Genomic DNA, 26,975 nt, shown 5'->3' on the forward strand with positions numbered 1-26,975 from the left:
AAAGTCAGAAGTATGAGAAAAAGGTCAGATTCCTGAGATTAAAGTCAGGATTCTCACAAAAAGTCAGAAGTATGAGAAAAAGGTCAGATTTCTGAGATTAAAGTCAGAATTCTGCGAAAAAAGTCAGAATTATGAGAAAAAGGTCAGAATCCTGAGATTAAAGTCAGAATTCTGACTTTATTCTCATATTAAACTGAAATAATATTAAAAAAACAGTTAACTCTTTTTTTTTTTTTTTCAGTGGCCCTAATCCTCTTCTGTATTCATCAGAGGTCCCCTGGTTAGAAATTAGTGTCTATTATGTGTTTCTTATTTAGACTTGGTATAGAAAGAACACTTATTATCAACATCACCATCATAAAGACCTACATTATACTAAACTGGTAATGGAGATGACACTGTCCCCATTGTGAAACATGGTGGTGGTAGCATTATGCTGTGGAGGGCAGTTTTCATCGGCAGAAATTAGGATGCTAGTCTGAATCGGTGACCAAAAGGTGGCACCACTGGCTTTAAGTTCTTGATAGGTAACTATTTTTCCTTCCTCTTACATTCCAACAGGCATTACTAAAGTGTGTGAGTAGCAAAACCGAAGGCGTACTAAGTTCTCATTTTTGTTTCAGTCATCCCAATCAAATAAAATTTCTCTTTCAGTTTCCTCTCTGACCAAAACATTGGTGACCGAGGATTCCAGCGCCGTATTTTAATAGGTGCCCTCCTTGAGGATCAATTCAGAACCATAGCCTTTGGTCTCAGCATTGAGACTGAAAGACGCTGTCATCCACTGGCGTGGCTCTATTGTGTCTGTGAAAGACCTAAGTGCCACTCTGGGTATTGTTTCGATTGAAGGGGAGTAAGGTTACCATGGAAACCATAGGATGCCCTCTCATAGGCTATGGGATAGAGAAAAGGCAGGGCCAACGAAGAGGAGAAACAGAGTAAAAAGAAAATAAAAAAAGTAGATTCCCAGGCTCAAATTAGTTTCTGTTCTTTTTTTTCTCTCCCACATTTGTGTGTTTTGTGCCAAAAGGATCTCCAGTGGGTTCAGACAAAGATTCTGGGAGGTGAGGATGTCTGTGTTTGCGTTTTTGTGTGAGTGTTTTTACTGTCTGCCTCTTGGCTTGGTTTAGAGATAGAGTTGCTGAGATATTTCCGTTTCTGTCTCATGGGCTGGTGACAGCGCTTTTGTTTGTGTTTAGCATCTCTGTCATTCAAATCAACATGCTGGAAAACAAAGAGAGAAAACTGCTTGCTTAAAGTGGCTCTGATTACTGTTCCTGCTATCCTTTGTCCTCAAACTGTAATTATGCACTTCATGGAAAAAGTGACCAGTTAGGTGCAGAAATGGAAAAAAAAACACAACTTAAAAGTCTGAAAAGGGAGGATTGTGACTCTGCCTCAAAATATTGAACGTTCAGCATGATGAGTTCAAAGTTTTTTTTTTTTCTCATGTTATTGCTTTGACAGAAAGATCTTGAATGCTGACGATAGAACACAATGCGTGTTGCGCTGCGGCCTCGTAGGTAAGCCACAGTTTCATTGTTTCAACAGTGTTTATAAAAAAAAATCTTAAACAATATACATGAGATGATATTCTTCATATCAACCAGCCTTTATTGATCTTACAAGATGAGAATATCATAGAACCTTCTGACATTTATTCATAGACGTTCCCTTATAATGCTGCTCTGCAACACACAGGATACACTATTTTCTAATTTCCCTTGTTTATAAGATATAACAGGAGCTCTGCACATGTCCAGGTGTTTTTCACCTTTAGATTAGCCTGCTTGATTCTTGTAATACTTTCCTAGAAACACCAAAAACAAGACCTTGAACATAACACTAAGTTTTATCCTTATTTGTGGCCTTAACTTTGCAATACGGCTAAAAACTCCTTATGACCAAACAGATTTCTATGACATCTACCTCACACAAACAGAATAAGAAGGTACAATGCGCTTTTTATTTCATTTGCATATGGCTTCCAAGGAGAAGGGTAAAACGTATCTTCTGGTAGAATTGTGTAAAATATGATAAAAAAGAAACTTTATTACAGAAAACTGTTTTTATCTTGAATAACAGAATATTAAAAAGAAACAACTTTATATTTCACAAATGGCTAACTTATTTCCCTGTGCATAATAGGAATATTTGTATCTCTTGAACAGTTCACAGCAACACACGCTTCCTTATTTTGGACTAGTTGTAGTTTGTTTAGGTGTCCAGAGCAATATATCTTTAATAAATGTTAGTGTGTGCATGTTGCTAAATAAATTCAAGATTATACTCATTGTTATTCAGGTTATTCATACAGTGCCAGTTCTCAACATATTTAAAGGCACTTGAAAAAGCCAGTTTATTCAAATAATACCAATAAATTGGTTAAAATTGTCCTACCTAAGAAAACCCAGCAGATTGTATTGAGTCATTGACCCATGACAGTGGACAGTCACTGACATTTACGGAAACCGTCACACAGAGAATGAATGAAGCGACTGTGGGAAAGAAAAACTCCCATTTAATACGAGGAAATATCCAGCAGAGCCAGGTTCAGATAGAAATAGCTTTATATATATATATATATATATATATATATATATATATATATATATATATATATATATATATATATATATATATATATATATATATATATAGATATATATATATATATATATATAGAGATATATATATATATATATATATAGAGAGAGAGAGAGAAAGAGATATGTAAATAGATAGATATGTCAACATATATAGCTATATTTTGGATAGAGGTAGCTCTATCTATCTATCTATCTATCTATCTATCTATCTATCTATCTATCTATCTATCTATCTATCTATCTATCTATCTATCTATCTATCTATCTATCTATCTATCTATCTATCTATCTATCTATCTATCTATCTATCTATCTATCTATCTATCTATCTATCTATCTATCTATCTATCTATCTATCTATCTATCTATCTATCTATCTATCTATCTATCTATCTATCCATCTATATCTACTGTAGATATATAGTTATATATATTTATATACCTACTTCCTTTTGACTAGAAGTATAAATATATATATATATATATATATATATATATATATATATATATATATATATATATATATATATATATATATATATTTATTTATCATTATTAATGCTTATGTTAATATTTTCTTAAGGCATAGCATGATCCAATGAACAGCACAAGGGGCAGAAACAGAAGAGCAGAATTTAATCAGTTATTAAATCATTTGGGATTTCACATTACAATGAAGCTTATTAGCAACAAGCTTCACACTTTTATTTGTTGTATTTTTAAGCATTTTTCTGCTCATGTATCATTTAATCTCTATTTACTATCTACTATTTCGTGTGTATGACATAACATTTCAATAAGAAGCTCTAAGGGATGCCAATACTCCTACAATATAACGTGTTGAACTGTGTGTAAAGTAGTTGGTATGTGTGTTCTGCCCTCTAGTGGCTGCTTGGTGCTCTGTCTGTGCTTGTCTGTGATCACCCTGCTTCTCCAGAGCCTCTGGGTGCCTCTTGAAATGACCAGAAGTGAAGCTGCTGGGAAATCGCCTGACGAACAGAGTAACCCATCTTCTGCCCACACACATACACACATAAGCACCATTTATTGACTGCCATTTTCAACACTTTCTATACCCTAACGCTGACAATAACCCTGATCCTGACCTTAACTCAAACAAAGCAATTAGCAAACAACGAAGTGAAAATCAGCAAATTTTCCCCATTTTGGTGCAACCAGGCCTCAATTTGATGGCAAAATCATTAAAATAGACCTCACTGTGATACCAAAACAGGAGTATACCCCCCCCCCCCCCCACACACACACACACACACACACTCTTACACACATGCCAAGTTCAGATTGAGCAGAAAATTTGCTTTGCAAGTTTTAAATATACGATAGGAAATGTTTGATGTATTTTTAAACGAAATGTTAAAGATTCAAATTATGCAAACACGTGAAAAGGGAACAGACATGTGGAGTGGTTAAGGATTAAAATCGGTTTTTCAAAGTGTTAGATGAAGATTTGTACGCAGTTCGCGGTGGGTCCTTATGCTCATTTATCCTCCTTTGCCTGACATTTGTGGGTATGTGGTTGGCTTTAAACAAAAAATGCTTTTTTTCTGGCTAAACTGTTTCTCCAAAGCATTGAGCGACGGATGACATGCTTTTATAATGAAGAGCTTTCCTTTTACAGGAAAGTATTGAGAATATCAATGATTATTATGGGACGTCCATCCTGAATTATTGATTGTTCATTTTTTACCTGCTTTTACTTGGCAAAAAAAAAAAAAAATTGTACAGGTTTAAGGAGCTTATTTTTGTGTAAAGTACGCCTCCATAAGTGGGTAAGCCATTTTGGAGATATTTAACACTAGATGGAACTATTGAACAAAAAAAAAATGTCTGTCTGAGAGACTTAAACATGGTGGTCACTAATGACTCGCAATTTCATCTCAGGAAATGATATTTGATCCAAACATTCCGGTGCTTTTCCAGTCATTTTCAAAGAAAATAGTTTTTAAGAGACAGTAAAACCCACTGCTGCACCCCAGCCACAACAGATTTCTGCTTTGAGAGACCCACCACGACTTGTGTACAAAAAGTCTGTCAGAAATACGTTTGTTGGAGAGTTCAGGCCCCGATATGGGGAAAAAAACAGCTTCAGAAAACGCATCTATAAATCAACTCCATTTAGTCACCAGACACTTAGTGTTCATCCTGTTTTTGTGAGAAATTACAGACATTTTTTTTTATATTTATTGTAAAATCGGCATCCCTAAAACAATTCTTTCTTTCATTTAACAACAGCTGTATTCAGAACATTAAAAAAAAAAACAGTTTAACTAATTCATGAACTGACTTTTGAAGTCAATTGATCGTGCTTTTTCTAAATCTCAGGGTATGATAAGTAATGATATGGACGCAAATGTTTGTCTTTGTGCTTCTACAGCTTTATTTTACCAAAATTAAACTACATTTTTTATTTTCCCTATTAATATTGCTGTTTGTGCTACTGTTGCTTTAAGAATTTCAGTCAGATCGGAGCTCAAAAGTCAGCATTTGTTATACATAAAATTCATAAAATGATTGATATTGTTTTTGCATGATTTGGTTTTAATTGAAGGCTGGTTGACCTTGATGACCTATTGAAACATTTATCAATATAATTCAAATCATAGCATCACAGTTGGGGGCCAACAGGTGCTCATGCAGAGCAAACACCTTTAGTACCTTTTGTTGAAGAGATTGTTCATTTGCTTCAATCAGTAAGAAAGAGGGACCAATCCAGAGACATGTTTGCAGCAGTTTTTGGTTTTACTTACATAGAAAAAATATATTTTTTCAATAATTCTACTTTGTCATGGTGCAGAACTTTGCCCTGCTCTATCATATAAAATCCTGGGAAAATGTAATTTTTGCAGTAATGCCAAAAAAAAGAAAAAAGAAAAAAAAAAGGGATGCTGTTGGGCTAAACTGCCATTTTGACAGTGCAAATTACAAACAATGAGTTGGATGTTGAATGGGAATGTATGTAGTTCAATGGTCAGCTTTTATCACATTTTTATCTTCATATGCTTTTATTCTGCTTTTATTTTCCTTAAAGTTTATTGTTTCATTCATGTGAAGCACTTTAGATTGCCCTTGCACAGTATTATGCTTTACAAACAAACATGCCATGCCTTTTTTCTAGATATCTGTAAATATTAATGATTGGCTAAACAGAAATGTCAGCAGTAGATTTTTACACCTGCCCAAATTTCCCACGTCTGTGCATTCCTATGTAAGAGGATGCTGAAATTTACAAAAACAGACATTATTTTAATCACAATATTTTGATGGAAGATTAAAGATGCTAAAAGAATTCACAGTTTTTCTGTTCCTTTTATTTTAGGTGATGGTCTTCACAGGCTGGCTGTTCGATTGGAGGCCTTGAATACTCAGGTCCAAAAACTGAGCAGCAAGAGGGATAAGATGATGAACAGGAATGATCTTAGTTTACTGCTGCAGAGGTAGATCCCCTTTGTTAACATAAGATTGTGTTGTAAAGTGTTAATTTAGGTGCCGGGGAACACTATTGAGCAAATATAGAGAATATTGAGAAGCAGTAGTTTTTTTTTTTTTTTCAAGGTTGGGGCTTTAGCTTTTTCAGTGACAAATCTCTAATTGTTTTTTTATTAAATTATATTAATAAGAATATTGAGCATCATTCGTGTCAGTCTCATCCGGGAGGCTGAAGGTCGTCCTAATTCAGCACAGCAGTCTGGAGTTGTGTTCTTTCCCACAATAAAATTCTCACTGTGGAAGAGTGCTTAACGTAGAAAAAATAAGTGCTGGTTTCTCTCATAATGGGGACAATAGATTATTTAAATAAATTTGTATTGATGTATAGATCTTATTAAAAAGACCCAAAGGAAAAACTGTTCTAAATTAAATCTATATAAGCCAAGTTTCAAGTGTCATGAAGTCATTTTGATTAACTTTGAGCCTCATAGTGTTAATATATAAATAAAAACAAACAAAAAAAGTTAGCTGCATCTTATTTAGTGTACTTTATTTGTTTCCTAATTTCATTCCTACTTAACACAGGTAAAACACAGTTATCTTGTATAGAGGTTTATGCACCCTTATTGGTGAAAATTTGTTTTTTTCCTTCTTTAATCAGCTGTTTTCAGACCATAATAATTGAGAATGTATTTAGAAAATAAAGACAAAAAACCTGAGAAAATACTTTATTATTTATTATTTGCAGGTGGGGGTCAGCACACAGTGTTTGTGGGCCCCCATATGGATAGCTTTCCCACTCATCTTTAATCCTTTTATCTGAAAATATGTTGCAGACGTTTGAGCACGGTCTCTGTTAGATGCTGTAATGATAGCTTGCTGTATCTGACTTTTGTTTCCATGTGTAGTGAAGGACTGTTAAATGAGCTTCTGCTATGATTTAACTCAGCTCCAGTTTGTTAGGTTCCTTTTGAAGCCAGGTAAACACATAAACAGCTGAGATCATTTTCCTCACACATCAGCCACATGAATGTACAGCAAACATTTTGTGTCAAAGGAATTGGTTTCATGTGATGCTACGTCAGCTGTACAGTGTGAACTGCTGACCTACTTAAAGCACACTATGAACCCACGAAAGGTGAAGAAATATGAGCTCGGAACAGGAGCTAGGTTTTACAATTAGGTATTGGGATGCACAAAGATTTTTGCAGCAAAGGAACAACTTTCATATAGACCCACCATAAAGAAAAAATGATCCATGATCCAGAACTGTTGTTTACTTTCTGGAACAGTGTAACTTTGGCTCACTGGCTAAAAAAAGCAAAACAACCTAAATTAAGTGACGAAGTTTAGATAACCAGAAACTAACAAACAAAAACAAAAATGAGAAATGAATTAAAAAGAGTCAATATTTTAAAGGTTGTTGTATTTTCTGATAAGGGCTTTTAAAAGTTTTTAAAATAAACTTGAAAAAACAAAAGTCTGAATTTTTTTAAACCTGAAATCAGAAAACCTTTTCTGTGTGCCACTTTTATAAATATCAATCATATCTTTAGATCTGGACGTCTGTGTCTTCCAGCTTTCGACAAGACCAGCAGGAATTGGCCCGCCTGGTACAGCAGGAGCTGCAGAGAGTGTCTGAGCGACTCGATCAGCTCACCCTTCATCATCATCATCATCATCATCATCATCATCACCGCCATCACATTACCACTTTAACTCCACTGACTTACATGAGACCTTTAAATAGTAAATACAGTAAATGTGAACGTTTAACACATTATTTAAGTTTGATTTATTACTTCTGCAGTTATTTTAGTTGGGGAAGATGATTCCCATCAGAATAAATAGCTATGAAAACAAGAACAATGGCAATTAACGTAATCAAAAGTCTTTTTACTGGCGTAAATGTAAAAGTATAAAACACTTAAACAAACTTTTGATGCTCCACATGGAGCTGAGACGAAGGGAGGGCCGAGAAGCAGAGGGAAAAAGTCTAATCAACTAAATATGAGCAGGAAAAAAGTAAAAAAGGCACTGAGCTCAGTGAATACATTTCCAATGTAACATTTAACAAATGGTAATGAACAGTGAACATAAACCAGGAAATGTAATAGTTCACAACATAAAATCAAACCCCCTAACCTAATAGTAGAGTACAGTAAAATAGAACAGTGAAATATTTAAAAAAAAGCAGAGATGGCAAAAGTACTCACTTTCCGTACTTGAGTAAAAGTACAGTTACTTGTGTTAAAAAATACTCTGTTAAAAGTGGATGTACTGATTAAACTTCTTTACTCAAGTAAAAGTAACAAAGTACAGGCTTGTAAATTTACTTAAAGTATTTACTTAAAGTATAAAAGTAAAAGTAGAAACCACTTTTTTCATGATGTTGCCTACATTTTAAATGGATGTCTGCCAATAGGACTAGATCTCCGTTGTGTTCATTTTCAATCATCTCGTCGTCCATACTACTGTGCTAACGCTAAGCTGCAATGATTTGCCGCGAATGAATACCGCCGAATCTGTCGATTCATCTTGTAGTGGTGCGTCAAATGCAACGTAGATTCCCATCCAATTAGATTGAATTTGGTATTGATGACGTGAAAAATAATAACGGTAACTCCATTGAAATGATTCAGAACTAAAGTAACGAGCCAATTTTTAAAAATGTAAGGAGTAGAAAGTATAGATATTTGTGTAAAAATGTAAGGAGTAGAAGTAAAAAGTCGCCATAAAAATAAGTAGTAAAGTAAAGTAAAAATATCAGAAAAATCTACTTGAGTACAGTAACAAAGTATTTGTACTTCGTTACTTCCCATCTCTGAAAAAAAGATTCACAATTTTTATTTTTAGAAGTGCTGTATTCTCTCTTTTTTTTTTTTTTTTTTTTTTTTTACAATTTACACTTGAATCAAAAATACCATACACTATAGGTTGTAGTTGTATTTTAACTAAAAAAAAGAAAATTACGGTTTATTTGTAATTTTGTTACCCATGAAACTAATGCAAACAATACAGATTAAAGTTGGTTTTTAACAGACTGGACTTGTTAGGAAATCTAAAGTTTAACTAAAGTTTCTGGTTCTGTGTCAAAAAACTTCAGATTTCTGCTTCTGAAATCAAACCTATGTTTGTTGTAGTATTTTAATTCTAAATTGTGTCAACTGAGCTGCAACCAAGTTGTATTTTTTATTTTTTGCCACCAGCAGAAGTATTGTGATATCCTAAGCCAAACACAGTTTATATTAAATCCAAATCTAAATAAGCCATTTTTTCGTAAAATAAGTGATTTTATTCTTGAATTGAGGAGGTAAGTGAAACCCTTTGCCAATGAAACAAGACAATTTCCTTTAAAAAGAAGAAAAAAACTGTTACATTGTCTTATTTCAATGGAATATTATCTAGTTATATTTTAAGAGCAAAAAACAGTAATTCCACTGGCAAATCATCTTATTTTCCTCCTCAAATTAAGGGGGGATACACTTAATTTAATAAATTTTGACTTATTTCTAGATAGTTTTTGCAGTGTAGCCCCAGGACAGGTTAACTAAGCAATGAAATTAATAAACTGTGATGATGCAGAGTATTAATGAGGGGTTAAAGGGCAGTAGGCACCAGTGGCTGAAGATAAAGTCCTCAGATAGATGTTTACAAGGTCCAGCGGTACCACCATATAAGTAAAATAAAAGCTTAAACCTAAATATAGTACCGTCTTTAGAGGTGTCAGGTGAGACTCTGGGTCACAAACACTTGTTTGCACGCCACATGTTTAAATGTGGGTGGTGGGGACGTGTAGACATGCACTCATGCCTGACTAGTTTTTAAAGGGGAATACATAAAACTTGGGCCACACATGCAATCACAGGTCTTACTATGTGAGTACATGTACATACATGCCACCTGGATCCAACACACTTCCATGGCCAGAACCTGCAGGCTCCTTACCCACCTCCTCTCACATTACCTCACACCCATAAAATACATCTGTATTACCCAGGAGTCCTTTCACCAGCTTGTCTACTCGTGGTTTTGTTTTTGCAGTAAGGAACCAATAAAGCATGTCCTAATTTTAGACCTACACACCTTTGCTCTGCCTCTAAAAGTTTTCTTATCGTTTTTTCCCCCGTTTTAAGAGGTTTTTATACACAGTCAAGATTGTATGTTTTGGCTTTGGCTACCAGCATAAATGGGGATGTTTGGTAAGAAGCAGGTGGCTCAGGTGTGTGCGTGCATGGGTCTACTCATTCCACTTGATTGACATTGGCTGGAGATGGTTGGGGGCTTACGGGAAGGGGCCTCTGAGAACACATTGCCCCCGTTTTAATGCCAGTCACAGACATGGCAGTGCTACAGTACACAATGTGCTAATGGCTGCTTTTGGCTGTGCACTTTTCATTTAAGACATTGTATATCAAAGTGATTGTCCATTGTTCATGTTAAAGTAAATACACAATGTGTCTTTTGTTCCTGTCTTTCCCAAAGGTCTTAATGAGAAGTGTGAGGTGCCAGCAGATCCAGCGTATCCACTGTGTGCAGAGAAGGTGGAGGTGAGAAGGTGTAAATGTACAACATGTGTAAGCATAAACATCAAGGCTCTGCATGTGCACTGGTATGGTAGTAGTAAAGGTATTTGCCAGTCTTAAAGTTTTATATATATAGTAATTGAGTCAGCATGAGCTTCACATAAGATTATAGTTTGATTTTCAGATAACCATGATGATTATCCACCATCAATTTATTATTTACCATTTATAGCGCCAGGTTGAAGTACCTATTCCCCAACATTTTCACATGTTGTCACATTACAACCACAAACACTAACTTTTTTTATTGGGATTGAATGCGAAACAGAAAGTTGCAAATGGTTTTTAATCTTGTTTACAGATAAAAAAAATATTGGGCGGCATGTATTTACATTTACTCTGTCAAGTACTTTGAAAAATAGAACATGAACTTAATTTATATTGGCATTTTCACATGAACCACTCAAGGTACCTCATACTGGAGCCGCATTCACCCAATTCTACATTTATTACACTGATGTGTGGATTCTTTTAAAAAGATTTCTCAATTTCAGTCAGGTTGGATGGAGAGCATCAGTGAAAATACATTTTCATGCCATAGTTTACATTTGGTTTCCTATCTGGACTTTGACTTGTGTGTTCTAATAATCAAATATACTTTGATTCCAGCACTTCCGGTTCTGCTGATATATATCTTTTCTGTTTCCATATTTCTATGTTCTTTATCTCTGCTGATTGGACGCATCCCAACAGCATGACTCTGCCATCACCATTTTTCATTTGTTCCCTATTATGTTCACAGTATCCGTTTGCTCCAACAATCTGCGTTTTACATGTAGATTTCAAAAGTTTGAATTTACTCTCATTTGATGAAAACATCCATTTCAACAATATTCAACAAAATTTCACCTGTAATTTTTTTTTTTCCCAAAAAGGGGTTATGCTGCAGATGATCTAAAAAGATTGATGCACAAATATTAAGAGGTGCAAACCTTCTGAGTATAAGGCCCTTTCTGTCTTTCTTACATGGCTTGTGGTAAATTGCATACAGGACATCTGTTTTTTTTTTCTTCTAAAATAACTTTCTTTTTTTCATTCATGTATAGAGGCCCGTTGTGGTTAGTATGACTCTCCTTTGTTCTGTCAGCAGATTCTTCCATCTCAGCTGTGCATATCTCCAGCTCCTCCATATTTGATGGGGAATGAATAAAAGTGCAAGTGATACTGTTTGCATTTTAACTTGTAAAAATAATGCATTGTCTTTTCTCCAGTTCCTGAGTGCACAGTGGCAGTCGGACCCCTGTTATGCATTTTATGGCGTGGATGGCTCCACCTGCTCAATATTAGGTTATCTTAGTCAGATAGAAGACTTTTGTCCAGCCCAACCTCAAAGAAATAACACAACAGTGCCATGGCATCCAATAACCCCTTCTTACACAAATAAGGTAACATCCTAACATTATGAATAGCTTTTTCAGTCAAAATATTTATAGAAACAGAGAAACTTTTTTTTGTTCTCATGGTTTGGTCATTTGCAGACTTTCATACGTGATACTCTGAGCCCACTGTATGAGGCGATCAGCAACAGCAGCAGCCCTGCAGTTACATTTATCCAATCCAGAGTGAAGAGGATGTCTGAAAGGTGGACATGGGCGGGTAAAAGAATGAAGCAGAGTGGGAAGATGACAGGCACCCCTCAGATGAAGGTACAGTTTTTCTCATTATTTAGAAATATCAATACTGCAAAGCACCATAACCATCTATTGGCTACTTTTATTATAAAAAGAAATAATCTTCTTCTACCTCTAGTTTGGGTTTATTTAGTCACTAACAAAGTCTAAACAAATTTATCACAAGACACAGGTAGGTACAAAGTGGGTATCAAATGTCTACAGCTTAAAATGAACATGTGAGATGTTGGTTAAAAATGAAAAAAAAAAAAACTTGGAATGAGTAGTTTGGAGAAAAATAAATATGGTGGTGAGCTGGTATCAATATTAAATTTTTCTTATTGTTAGTGCAAAAACTCCCTCTTAAAGGTATAGTGGAAGACATACTCGGACCGGTAATCTGTGATACCGGCATTTACCCAGTGGGCCAGTCCTAATTTCACCGTGCGAGGGCTGGCCTTCCTTAAATCTTACTGGCCCCAACACCTACTCTCCGGCCGAAGCACCCACCTGTGACAGTAAATAACTCAAGGAGCTCAAGATGTAATACAAGGTTAACTACTTAAATGATGCATGCAGTATATACAGCCCTTCCTTGTCATGCACATCCTTGTGACGGTTTGCATATGGTGTAATTTTCTATTTCTTCAAACTGTAAAATCCTATTACTTCAAACTGTAACTAAATTATAAGAAAACCAAAATGCTTTCTTTAAACCAAACTACGATGTTCCTCTTATATTTGGCGAATTTCTGTTAGGATATTTAGCAAAAATATGTTGCGGTGCATGAGGGGGTTTTGCATCTAAAGCTAACGTTTCCCGTCTTATGCGCAATGCTGCCAAGTTGGGATGTTTCCGAATGTGGCAGTTTAGGACGGCCATCTATGGCTAAAAAATTTTTTTCTTTAGATTTATGGCCTAAGAGATCAATCGGCTTTGGTTCCAATTGGGAGAGATTTTGTATATCGAGGCAATTTATGAAAATCTTTTGGACTGGAAAATGAGAGTCAGTGACTTCTGGCAACCCTGCTGATGCTACGCAAGAGCAGTCACTGTTATAATAACCATCCGTTATAATAACCAAAGCCAGTAAAGTAAGTGGGCCGGTTTAGTTCGAAAAATTCCAGGGCCGAAAATGTTTCCCAGTCCGAGCCTAGTGGAGGAGGTTCTTTTTTTGGGTGGATCATCAAAATAAGTGGTCCTCCTAATTGTCAATCATTCTGGTGATATGTTTATATAAGTTCATCCTACGTGCTCGTCCCCATTTTCACTTACTGGTGGTGAGTCTGACATAGTGGAAAAATTACAAGGCTTGTATGAGCGATGCAAACAGCAGCTTTAAACAGCTGCATGAGGAGAATGGGCTCGTGCATGCTCTCACACGCGTTTAATAGGCGTTCCCTCTCCGGAGCGGGTACATGGTTGTGCATGTGCATTTTTGTTTAAAGTGGAAATGGTGAGTCTTTTCAAAAGTTGGCAAAAATCCTGCGCTATAGCTTTAAGAGAGCACAAAAGGCAATCTTTCACTTTTTGGAACCCTTTTTTTTATGAACAGTATGTGAGGCTACATCCACTGTCTACACTCAGGATTATAGTCTGAACTGGTTCTGTGTTCTTCAGCTGACACCTCAGTAATGTTTTATAGCTTTGTGTTTTTTTTGTTGCTGTAGAAAAGCCTTCTATATATTATAACACGTCTTCTACACAGAAATATATATATATGTATATATATGTATATATATATATATATATATATATATATATATATATATATATATATATATATATATATATATATATATATATATATATATATATAAAAAACAAAAAAACAAAAGAGTAAATTTTTGTATTTAATATGAATGTTAATCTATTTCACTCTAGGTGCTGCTTTATCTCGGCGCACTTGCTGGCAGTGTTGGTCAGCGTTTTGAAGCAATTGTAAATAGAGGGGGTCCTCTTGGAGAACTGGTCCAGTGGGCCGACCTCAGCGCCTGTCTCACCATCTTGGGACACAACCTGACCTTCAGCACCTCACAATATCAGCTACATCGGTCAGACATCTGCAAAAATATTAACAATGCAACAACATTTTCCTCAAATGCTTTAGTCTTTTACAGATAAGTTCAGCTAAAATTCAAAGCTTTTGTGCTTGAAATATGAAATAACATGAACTGTAACAAGTACATTGAACAGTTGTATGGTGTTTCTGTGAGCGTGGCAATGCTTTTTATCCAAATAATGACTGCTGAGCTGAAAATCACACAGATGGCTACCTCTATATCAGCTGTGTTCAAACATTTTGCTATAAGGGGAAAAATATAAAACTGAAAATGCTTCGGATTCAGAACATTTGGTTTTTACTAATGATTTTAAGATAATTATAAAAAAAGATATTCAATTTTGTCTTCTCAAGAAAACCTTAACACTCAATATTTTAATGAACAAAGAGAGTCATCTGATTTCTTCTAAAATAAGGGACCCATAAATACTTGTAGATCTGAAAGATAAGAATGGCGGGCCTGATTAAAAAGAAAATTAAACAAATAAAAAAAACCTCAGTATATGGTGTCCTGAATATTTCAGGCTGATTATATTTGTCTTGAGTGTTTATGTGTGTTTTATTTGAGCAACAAGATCATGATCTGTCTCATTCTTGCTCCATTTAACCCCATGTAATAGATAAATGTGCCTGCTTTTCAGTCAAACTCACTGAGTGTGAATCCTGGAATGGAATATATTTACCACTGGCATGAATGAATTGCATAGGTTTTATACATATTGGATGTATTTTTTTATTTCCTGTAATTTATTCTCCTTAATTCTCCATATTATTGGTGTTCTTTCTATGCTGTGACACATCCAGACTGATAGGTGCTGCTCCAGGTCATGGCAGCTGTCCAATCCAGAGACCTCTCACCTTTGACCTCATCTATACAGACTACCATGGGCTTGCTCACCTACATAGAGCTATGGGACTGGCCTTCAAACATTACCAGTATGACCATCTTCTAACAACCTAATTATCCACTATAGAAGCAGCAGGTGTTATAAATGTATGGTTTGAAAATCAACAGTGAAAGACTGCCTTTATGCTTTACTAGGTGTCGTTTCAGGATCCTTGATTCGTTCGGCACAGAACCAGCCTTTAATTTGGCAAGTTATGCACAGAGTCATGGATATAAAACCTTGTGGGGCAGCTGGGGTCTTCAACCTCTGCAGTATATGACCATGTTTCGTAAGTAATGTGCTTGTGAGGCTCTACTGTGCAGGACAGAGAGTCTTACAAAACTTAAATGTTTTAATATTTTGTCATGTTACCAACAGCCTAATTTTATGTAATTCATAAGGTTTAGATTTCTCAAATGTAGGAAGAGGAAGAAGATGTAAAGCAAGGTTTCAAAAGCTTTTATCTTTTTATTTATACAACTAGACATCTTAAAGGTTTTGGGTGCATTCTCAAAAACACAACTGCTTTATTTGTCACCCGCCTGGAGAAGCACTCCATTGGGACAAATATTGAGTTACGGTACAGTTCATCCAAGAGTTGGGGGGCGGGATGTGCAAGGTCTTGCTGCCTTCAAAGGCACTGCCTTTTGAAGGTAGTGATGAATGCAGCTGTTCTGTTTCTGGCCTCTGACGTGTGGAACATTAGAGAACAATTAGCATCACGAAGATCAAGGAATACATAGACAGGTCAGGGAGAGAATTGTGGGGAAGGTTGAAGTTAAGGTATTAAACACAATATCCTAAGCTTTAAACACCTCATAAACTGGCAAAAGATCAAGGGGAACATTAATCAGAGAAAAAGTCAAGAGCTTAGAATACATAAACAAGACAGTAGGAGCTGCAGTGATGGACTGATGGCTCTAAAATCGATCAATACAGCTAATCGACATTCACTAAGATTAAATGGCTCAAGATGGCAGCATGTTGGCTGCAATGTCATAAACAAATTCTGTTCATTTATTAATGACATTATAAAAAACAATCTCCAGTTCCTCTTTTCCTGGGTCAAAGTTTATTTCTCTGACTTTTTTTAATTGGTGGCCTTGGATGTTTTTTTGCCGTTTTTATCTTTGGATATTAATTTTTATGCTTAATCAAGTTTGTTTTTACAGCTGTTGATATACGTCTCAAAAGTTGAAATAATTTAACTAAACCCCAAAGTCCCATATCACTGAAAAAGAATGTGCCAAGATTTCAGGAGGAAAGAGAAGAGAGATGGAAGAAATTCAAGCCATCTCTTTCATTAATCTTTATGGGCATTATGAAATCTTTAGTAAGACAGATTAATGGACATGGACCAACAAAAATACCAGGAATGCAATATCATATATTTCAAAAAGTTTCAGACGCATATACAGTTGGGAATCTTTACAAGGAATTGCAAACGGATGTCTAGAGTGTCAAGGTAGGGTGGAGGTTGGTTGAGGACCCAAATGCAGAGATGAGGAGGCGGAGATGAGTTTTGCTGAAGGTGCAAAAGGCAACAGAGACAAAATCCAAGAATAATATAAAGAAAAAAAAAAAAAAAAAAAAAAAAAACAATAGACACCAGGGGCAAACACACATGAGAAGCTAAACCAGCACTGAGGAACTGCAAATGAGGTGTATATAGAGGAGACAGATCAAAGACTGGATTAATCAGCTTACAAGGAGAAGGTGCAGATCGGGAAAGGAGACTGGCACAAGAGGGCAACAGAGAGCAACTCGAAAAACACAACACTGCTTAAATATAACTAGAAAATAACTATGATGACACAAAACGGAAAAGAAACCAATAACCAAGAGAATTGAATACATAAATAACTGAAAACTCAAAGAAAACCAAAAGGAAGAACCATAACATAGAGAAGCTTTCCATCTAATCTGACTGATCTTTAGAAAGTTTGCAAAGCTAAATTGGTAAAAGTGTAACACACTGATAGAAACCTGCAACTGTAGGTGCAGCAAAAAGTGACCACTTTATGTAGAAACTAAGGGAGGAGTCATATACACACTCACAGACAACTTTTGCTTTTTTTTTAATATAAAAAACATTGTTTTCCTTCATTTTTAAATGTATGCCCCTCTCTTGCAATAGGCTTACAATTAAAATAAAACACTGAAAATGTGGTATATGATGCTACTAAATACATTTAAGAGATATGAATACTTTTAAAAGTCAGTTTACTTGTATGTATATTCCCATTATGCACACAGCTGAAAACTCTGTTTCAAACTCTCATTCCAACTGTTTAACTGGTCATAATTACCAACCTGTCAGAGCATGGATACAAGCTGGAAGCTGTGAGTAGAGAACCCCCTCTTCATTTGTCAGGCTGGAACGTTGGAGCTTATTTTTCCTGCTGAGCGAGAAGACGTAAAGCAGCTTGTTAAGAATGTTCAAGGAAAAATAACAGAAAGCTGAGGGATGATAAGAACAAAAACAAAAAGGGAGTAATGTGGCAGAGATTGGGTTTTGCAAAATGAAACAGACGAAGACACAAGCACTTAAAAAAAGCCGTGATACAATGTGATGTTTCCCCATGTTGTTTGATGATGTCTGTCTATCAGTTCTCAGCCTGAGAAGTGTGAGTGTGTGTGAAAATATGGGCTCTGACAGGTGTTGGAGATAAGTGGAGTTAAGAAAGATCCTGCAGGAAATTTCGTGTTGGATAGATGAGGACAATTTTGGCAGAATTTACTCCTACCTTTCCTGGCAAACTCTTTGTAAAGTAAATACTCATCCCTAACGCCTTCCCCGCTCTGTCAGAAAGCAGTTGCCTATCAAAACACTGAGCCTCCTTTTATATCCAGAGTTCATCTTTCCCTTCTGAAATATCATTAACTCTACAAAATTGTTTCCAACTCATTTTCAAATAAAAAATGTTTTGCCTGATGTTAAAAAATGTAAACAGCATCACAAATATAATAACATCATTTTTATTTAAATTATTCTGGTAAAGCCAGTGCAGATAAAAGCCAACAAACTTAAAGCTGTCCTAGCAGTTGAATACAATCCGATCTGAACCACAGCAGTAGGGTTGACTCAAAAACTTGATCACCGAATAAAATTCTTAGAACTGATGTGGAGCCTTGATTAAAGTTAATGTTTTATTTTTAGCCAGTTTCCAGCTTCACTGTCTCCTGTCATCCTCAGCTCATACTCCTGACAATTCCTTCCTTGGCTTTGTTAGTGAAGAGGCGGTGAAGAAGGAGTTGAGGGGTGATGAGCTCAAGCCAGAGAGCTACAAGAAAGAGAAGATAGCAGTGGTCTATGGAAAACAGGAATACATGTGGCAGGTAGGACAACAACATTTTTTCAGGATTTAGTTGTCAGTTCGGTTATATGCAGCAACGAGTGTGATGTTGAAACCAAAACATTTTTCAGCCATTAGGAAAAGGTCCACTTCAAATAATAAGAAACACAGTTCCAGGTAAATTAGACAATATTATTATTACACAAAAATATATGAAACATATCACTATTTTTTTTGTTTATTCTCGGGAGTAAAACTTTTCCAATCCTTTTTTGTGATTTAGATAATTGTGGTTTACAGGTAATGAAAACCTCAAATATATTAAAAAAAAGAAAATATTACTTAAGATTGTTATAAAAAGAGAAATTTTATTTTTTATGCATCTTTTAGGGGGTTGGGGCTCAGTTAAAATCAAATAATTGCATCAGAGCGACTCCGTTTTGCTAAAATATAATGGACACTCAAGCTACTTTTATCTCTGCCTTCAGGTTATCTTTATTGTTGGCTCAGCTGATAGCCATACTTATCAGTTTTGATCATACATTTGATGACTATGGCTTGGAGTTAATAAAAAAATGACATTAAATGACTCAGAAAATTATAATACATTGAAAATGTTAAATATTAATAACTCATTGTATTTTTAAAAATTGTTTTATTCTAACTGACCTAAAACAGGGCAGGTTAGCCTGATTTACTCTCAGACACTGCGAAAAAATAATGTCATGATACATTTAAAATATTTGTTTTTCAGTTGTATGTTTAACTGTACGTATATACCAGGATAAATCGGAATATGTGGAAGCAATCAGCGAGGAATTGGAGATTCATGGCACAGTCTACCAGCCTCCTGAACTCGCCTCTAAGCTGCCCAGTTTCGTCAAAAACCACGGACGTTTGTCCCAGGAAGAGTTTCTGCAGCTTCTTTGCAGGACAAAGGTTATATATAAGTTTACAACAGAAAAAAAAGAACTTTTCTTCATGCAAGTTATAGTGAATATACTGTATATCACCAAAGAAAATAAATATAAATGTGACATTTAGCATAAACTTTTGTTGTTCCCTACAGGTGTTTATAGGTCTAGGATTTCCCTATGAGGGTCCTGCTCCTATCGAGGCCATAGCTCTGGGCTGTGTGTTTCTTCAGCCACGGTTTGACCCTCCTCACTCATCCCACAACAATGACTTCTACAGAGGGAAGCCCACTACCAGACAGGTACAGACAAAAATGAGTACATTAAAAAGAGCATTGGATTTGTTGATAGTATTTGGGAATAACTACAAACTATAAACTACGAATGTCAGATTACTTCACAGCACCCTTATGCTGAGAAATTCATCGCTAAACCATATGTGTGGACGGTGGACATGACCAACAGGACGGAGATTAGGGAAGCGGTCAAGCAGATTCTACAGACTGAGGTACATAAGATGAATCAATAATTAATTAACCAACAGGATTGTTGTTACTGAGTGTTCATAGTTCAAATGTGTGAAAAGGTTTATCACTTTTAAGGGTTTAAAAAAAAATCGTAGATAATGATATCATATAGCAGTAACCAATAATAATAATTTAATTCAGTGGTATTTCAATTCAATTTAATTCCCTCCTATTATCTTTGTTGCTTTTTGAAAGTGTAGTTCTCACTATAACTGTTGTCATTTTCAATTTACTTGCTTAAACCTACCGAACGTTTTACTCAAACATGGACCTAAAGGTTATTATAGTAGTTTAGAATAAAAGCAAAAAGTTAAACATAAAAAATACATTAACCTTATTTCTTCTGCTCATCTTTTTACTTTCAAATCCAGATCCATATGCACTCTTGTTTGCCTGCCCTCTGCTTCCTGTAGCAAGTAAAAACCACATTGGTGAATATGTCACAATTTGTTTGGAGGTTTTTATGAGGACCCAAATGCAGAGGCTGACAGGCAGGGGTGAGTTCTTAAAAGGTTTAATGAAAGATCAGGCAGCAAAAACAGGAATCCAAAAATCCAGCTTAAAAATGTTAAACAAAACAGGCATCCAAAAATCCAACATAAAATCAAAACAAACCAGAACCATGGAGACATCAGGGGGGAAACCATCAAGGAGCCAGGGTGAGAAAAAGTAAGACGAGGAACCAGCAAAGAGGGACTGCAGAGGGAGTGTATTTATGGCTGACTGAATAAAGGTAGGACTAATGAGCTGCTAAGGAGCAGGTGTGACCAGAGCTGAGGAGGAAGCCAAGGGAAAAGAAAACACAAGGGGACAACAGAGGACAGACAAAGAAAAGCCTAAGAAACTTAAATGAATCTAGAACACAATAATAAAGCTAGAAAACAAGGAAAAACCTGGATGAACTTGAAACTGAAAACTTAGAGAAAAACCAACAGAACCAAGATCATTACAGAATAAGCTGTTTGAAAATAAAGCAAATGGCCAAGGGTCTCTTTATAAAGACTATATGCATCAAAAAACAGGGTAGAAACCTGCATATGCGACTTTCCACCAATTGTTGCGATTTATGAAAAAAAAAAAAAAAACGTGGTCCGAAAATATGTGGGTCTTTATTGCATTTCTGACCCAGGAATACGAGGTACACAGATTATGGAGGTTGGAGAAACTGCCATCAGTGATGATGAGGTGGGGAACTGATTTAATCATAATTCCTCTCAGTCTTCCGCTTTCACTTCATATGAAACTGTAACTGTAGATCGACTTCATCAGATATTAAAACAGCATTTTTTTAGGTGAGAATTAAGAGCAAACGTCTGATTCCCTGAATGAAACATCGTTGTCAGAGGTTAACACATTCTCACTCCCAACTCTTCAAATACTGATGCTTGGTCAAAGCCTCCTGCATGCCAACATATCCCCTGCGGCCACTTACTAACTCGCAGAAAATTTATATTACAGGATACAGACATTGGATGGTTTTTCCTAAGGCTAAACCTTTTAATCAAGGAATTTGGCATATTGTACCATTTTCATAATTATGATTTTTAACAAGATTATTTATTTTAACTATTAATAATGCAAGAGAAGCTAATTTGATTCCAGTAAACAATGAGTATCACAATAAAAGTTTTTCTGTGATAAATAAAGTGTTTCCAACTTGTTCAACAATATTCACTGATACATTCAATTAACCTTGCAGGCAGAACAAATTGTCCGTAGATTCACAAACTCTTAGAAATACATCTTGCAAGAAGCCAACAGATGCTTTAGCTTCAATACAGACATTTATCGGACCAATGAAATGCAGTGACGTGTTTGACTTCGATGCGTCACCCAGAGGCGGAAGGCTGAAGCCAACCAAACAAAGCTGCTGTGGTTTTAGGTGCAATAGGCTCTATTTCTTTTTGAAAAGGAGCAAACAGAAAGGAATTTTTGCCTTTTTGGATGGTATCCCAACCGGATAGTTAACTCCACTAGTTGTGAAACAAAGCAAGAATTTAACAGAGTACAGCTGCTACAGCTGCTGTGATTGGCTAAAAACTCGACATGGGTGGCAATTACCCAATCATCTCAAAGAATTACACTTTCTTTTGTTAACACTTCCTACATGAGGCTTTCCAGACTGTACAGTTCAAATTAAACTACCCAGAATAGATTTGGCTTATGCCAGGTTAACATCAAATACCCTTGTTGCATAAATTAAGCATGCAAAGGTTCTGCCAATGATGTCTTTCCCTGTTCCTTCACCTGTACCCTTTCCTGTCATGAATTCCAGTAACAGTAGCATATAAATGTGTTTATGAATGTTTTTTATTTCCCAGGTGAAACCTTTCACTCCTCCAGAGTTCACTTGTTTGGGAATGTTGGAGCGAGTACATCGCTATATCAGTCAACAGGTAAAAAAAGCAGACGAAGCTGCTCTGGTATTGGGTTCCCCCAAACCAAACCAAGATTTAGTCATAGACATGGGAAATTTAACTTGTTACTGTAGAAACGTAAAATGCATTATCTCTGAAACCACATGAAAGGTTTTATAACATGCTTTTTCAAACCTTCAAAAGTCAACTTTAGGCATTTATATGAGGACAATATTATCTTTTGGCACAATGAATATTTGTTATATATTTGTTAGAAAATATTAGTTGTCTTTGGTGCTAATTTTGCAGCCTGGAAGAAGGACGCTTCCTTTAGTGCAGCTCCATTTTTATGGTTGTTGCCCATTTCTTAATGTCATCTTAGAGTGCATTTATTATAACAAGTTGAAAAATATACTACTGCAGATTTATAATAGGCTAACGCAACAAAGCTGTTTCAGTTTAGTAAGCGGTTTGATTTATCATTGCTCTAGCTTCTTCATCGGGTAGTTTATTATCAGAATCATGCCAGTTTTAAGAATTACTTGCCCTGACAATCCATTGCAGCCAGCAGTGAAGTGACAGTCCCAAAAATACAATTTGACAACTTCTGGCAATATGTCTCTTCTGTAGCATGGCTTAACAAATTCTTAGACCTTTTGCAGCTGAAAACTCATATTCACTACTTAGACGTTATCTACAACAACAAAAAGAAAAGTTGCTTTCATTGTGTAGATTAGGTGCATAAATTGCCACTTACTGTAGTCTCAACTTTGAGCATAAATGCTTATGCTCTGCCTCGCATCTCCAGTCGCTGATCGAGGAAATGGGCATGTTGTTTACTGGATAGGGTTGGTGCAGTTAAGGAAGGTGCTTCTTGTAAGGCCTATATAACAACAGCTCTACATTAAACGGTGATGGCCACTAATTATTCAGGGCAGGAAGGGGTTGCTACTCAGACAGCAGAAATCACGAGGATCACCCAGACATACATTAATCAAGTAAAGTACTATAGTGTTGGGGGTGACTTTGTTGAAGGGATAGCATTATAACATAGTTAAAACTTAAAAAGGTTGATTTTGCATGATATAGGCCTTTTAACAATTTTTGTTAAATTAAACGTTCTTATTAACAAATGTTTCCAGCATTCTTATTTTAATTGCAAAATATTTGATTTTGCAATAGAGGACAAAAATGTAATTGTTTTAATTTGAAATTCTGATGACTTGATAAAGTTTTCCCTTTTTCTGTCTATAATTCATTGAAGAACTTCTGTGGTAAATCTGTCACCATGCGGCCTCCAGAAGGTGTTCTAAAGGTTCACCTGGGTCCATTGGGTGAGGCCTGTGTGGATGTGTGTCAGCACTCCTCGCTCATGTGTGAACCTGCTCTCTTTCACCACCTCAACACCCCTGACATATTTACCAGGTGAGAAGGTTCACCGTAGGTTTATGCTTTACTTAGAAATAAATACAAAGTAAAACTGTTTAAACTTGATGTAATGAACCTTTGGTGTTGGGTTTTGGTTTTACTTTTCTTTGTTTCATCTGTATCTCTTTGTCCTATAAGGTCTTGCCATATCCTGCCATATTATACCTATGACAATATGATTATTATTGTCTCTAAGGTGTTTCCATAATAGTTTATCCATTTTTGTTTTGTTTCTTAGTTTATTCCAGTGTTTGGTTCTCTCTGTATTCTAGCTTTATCCCCTTGGATTCATATTTGTCTCCCATTTGTTTTCTTCCTTATTCTTAGTTCAGCATCTGTTCTCAGTCTCATGGCACGCCTTCAGTCTTGGTTGCTCCTCATCATCTTAAGATAAACTTATCAGCTCCCAGTGTCTTCATCCACACTACCCTCTGTATTCAAGTTCACTGTTGGCATTTCTCTCTCCCCTGGATCCTCTCATTACCATGTCCCTTATTCCCCACATTTCTCCCCATTCTTCCATCTAAGCTGCATTTTCTGTTTTTTTTTGCAATGCTGCTGGTTTTATTCTTTCCATTTTTATGTCATTTAGTTCATCATGCCTTTTCTCAGATCCTGTCTGCTATTCTTTCCAGCTCCAAAACCACAAATTCTTACACTTGCATCACATCTTAGTAACTGCATGGAGGATATAGATTATCTTAGAACATCAAAACTGTCTAGATCTTCAAAAAAGAATGTGAGATGTAATGCATAAAAAGTACTCAATGCTGAGAATGTATATTTTCTATATTATCAGTTGATCTTGAGGTTTGGGTTACGAGTGAGTTTTAAACTCAAATTGGGTGATTAGAACCATATTGCTTTTCTAAGTACTTTTCTTCAGGACCAAAACTATTGTTTAGTGTATTTTCTTTTGCTTTCACTGTAACATTTCCAGACTTTTACAACTCTTTGTCTCTTTTCAGTCTAATTCTAAAGCACTTCTAAATCCTGGTAATTATTTAAAGTAGAATGACTCCCAAAACCTGAAACAGAGAGTTAGTATCTATTAATTTATTTCTTCTAACTCCATCACCCTACACACTGACTCACCCTGTTGCTAAAGACATAACAACCCTGTTGAATGTCTTTCTTATTGTAGTATGATAATCTATTTCTGATTAATCTGGTGCTGCTGTCTGATAAAATGAGATTAGAAGATTTGTTTCTCTCCTTCTCTCTGTGTGTGTTGGTGGAAGGATAGACTTTGTTTTGAAATGAGCCTAGATGGTTTAAGTTCAGGTTGTTTTAAAGTTTTCAATAATTTATCAGAATTTTAAAGTCCACAAGTTAGAATTTCATGCATAATTTATCAAAGGTTTACATTGAACTTGAAAAAGGGAAACATTGACCAAGTTGTTCCAGATACGGTCATTTTACAGAAAGGAGTTCAGATTTTAACAAAATTGTTGGCCTATTGTCCTGCTTATGATCAGGTGCATTACAAAAGTGGATACCATACAATTAAAAAATAAAAACTTGTCCATGGGACCCTATGAGATAAGTTGATCTTTAAGGAGTTGACTGATATTTAACAGCTTTCTTTACTCCATCTTATGGCATCAAGGGGCAATGGAAAGAGGGAACAGGATGGAGCAGTAATACTATTAAACTTATCACCTTTATTCTGTTTTTCAGGCTTGGACTGAGCTGCTCCAGCATGATGCAGGAAGCCAATCATTTGTTTCCGTCTTATAGCCCTTGGGGTCGTCTTTGTGGCCTGCAGCAGGAGCCCCTTCTGTTCAGCTGTGCTGGATCTGACTCTTCACAACGCAGATTGTGTCCTTGTAGAAGACTTGCTTAAACTACCTATGAATATGAATATTGAAGAACTCAGGATCATTGTAATGCAATGTTTGAAGTTAAAATCTTCAGCAAATTGGAAGCTCTAACAAGACTATATATAGTGTTTCCAATCTTGCTTGGTTTGTTTATAATCTGAAGTGAAAAGCTAGATATGATATTTGTCATGCTTACACATACACACATTTTTATTAAATGCATGTACATCGTTTTACGGTCCTGTATGCTTTTCTTCATTCATTTTCCTTATATTCTTACTCAGTTAGTTGTTTTTTTTAGAATCAAGGAATTATTTGAAGGTATTAAAAAAAATGCAATAAGTCAGTTGATCAAGTTTGTAGCTTTTTGCTGTTACAGCTGTGTTAGTATGCAAAAAAATTGTTTATTCATGTGCAACATTCTGTCCGAGACCTCTCTAGTACTGGGTTGTTGCTCATGTAGTTTCCAGATGACTTACTGCTGTGGAGATTAAACCAGCCTGAAAGGAAAGAGGGTGACAGCCTAAATGATGAGGCTTATTATCTGAATGAATCGTGGATAACCTTTCGATATATTTCAGAGGATGTTGCCATGTGACAGTGATTATATTGTCACGAAAGCCATTGGTTCCCTACCATGTTTGACTGCTTAAACCCCTAAGGTGTGTTTGAATCCAAGTCCCCTGCAAAGAAGGCAGGAAGGCTGCTTGTGTGTCTTTCCAGCACCCATTTAGAAGTCAGAGGTGACAGCACAAATTGTGCTTTCTTGAGTTATCTGACTGGAAATTACGCCTTAAAAATAATTTGGAGCATAACAAATGACTTATTTTGCACACAATCCCTCTGTTTTCACGAGTATTATTCTTGATTATATCCTGCAGCCCTCTGCCTCCTCAGGGCCTTCCTTTAGCTGATAAGTGGAAACATATAACCTTTATTTAAATTATACAAGAAAGTTTTTTTTTTTTTCAAGTGAGAGTTTCCTTAGTTACACATGGGTTGTCTCATCAAAAATTGTTTCAATAACATCTGAAAAAGAAACAAAGAACACCCAAAGGTCAAACTCCAGCCCTGAGTCAGTGGTGTCGCCGATGGACTGCTGGGCTACAGCACACAGCTGTTTGCATTGATAAGTCCAAGAAAGGCCAAAAGCTGCTTAAATAGTTGTGGATGGTAGGATTTTCCCTGGGAATGAAACTCAGAGAAAAGCTAACGGGCGATAAAAGAGACATCTACTCTCTCATTTTGCTTCATGCAGCCAAAATGTTACTTAGGAATCAAGCTTCTCAGTGTCACTTAAGCATTGAGTGGCTGAGTGAATGGGTAAAAACACGGAATAACCTTAGGGGAATGAGCTAATCTTATTTGATTGTGACAACATAGGGCTTTGGCTAAATGTCTGAAGCACCAGAGATGATGGTAGAGGAG

The 26,975-nt window shown here is 35.9% G+C and overlaps 1 protein-coding gene across 1 annotated transcript; it reads left to right on the forward strand.

The window, feature by feature from the left end:
- The first annotated feature begins 909 nt into the window (after positions 1 to 909).
- LOC119793718 (alpha-1,6-mannosylglycoprotein 6-beta-N-acetylglucosaminyltransferase B-like) lies at positions 910 to 25,889 on the forward strand. The gene is made up of 19 exons (XM_038300949.1): positions 910 to 1,064; positions 1,468 to 1,523; positions 3,495 to 3,610; positions 5,947 to 6,064; positions 7,636 to 7,805; positions 9,671 to 9,676; positions 10,542 to 10,606; positions 11,854 to 12,027; positions 12,121 to 12,288; positions 14,138 to 14,307; positions 15,120 to 15,251; positions 15,358 to 15,491; positions 18,399 to 18,541; positions 19,282 to 19,437; positions 19,568 to 19,714; positions 19,804 to 19,920; positions 22,261 to 22,335; positions 23,561 to 23,721; positions 25,405 to 25,889. The coding sequence occupies exons 2-19, from the start codon at positions 1,498 to 1,500 to the stop codon at positions 25,568 to 25,570; spliced, it is 2,244 nt and encodes a 747-aa protein (XP_038156877.1). The 5' UTR covers positions 910 to 1,064; positions 1,468 to 1,497; the 3' UTR covers positions 25,571 to 25,889.
- The last annotated feature ends 1,086 nt before the right edge of the window (positions 25,890 to 26,975 follow it).

The sequence above is a fragment of the Cyprinodon tularosa genome, unplaced genomic scaffold, assembly GCF_016077235.1.
Source record: "Cyprinodon tularosa strain WSP-4 unplaced genomic scaffold, ASM1607723v1 ctg46, whole genome shotgun sequence".
NCBI classification, from domain to species: Eukaryota; Metazoa; Chordata; class Actinopteri; order Cyprinodontiformes; family Cyprinodontidae; genus Cyprinodon; species Cyprinodon tularosa.

Bases quoted from the DNA above. Each gene is read 5' to 3' on its own strand.
- LOC119793718 (XM_038300949.1), top strand. From the start codon at position 1,498: ATGCGTGTTGCGCTGCGGCCTCGTAG. The intron at 18,542-19,281 runs GTAGGACAACAA...CGTATATACCAG, and splicing joins AACAGGAATACATGTGGCAG to GATAAATCGGAATATGTGGA. The intron at 19,715-19,803 runs GTACAGACAAAA...TACGAATGTCAG, and splicing joins GGAAGCCCACTACCAGACAG to ATTACTTCACAGCACCCTTA.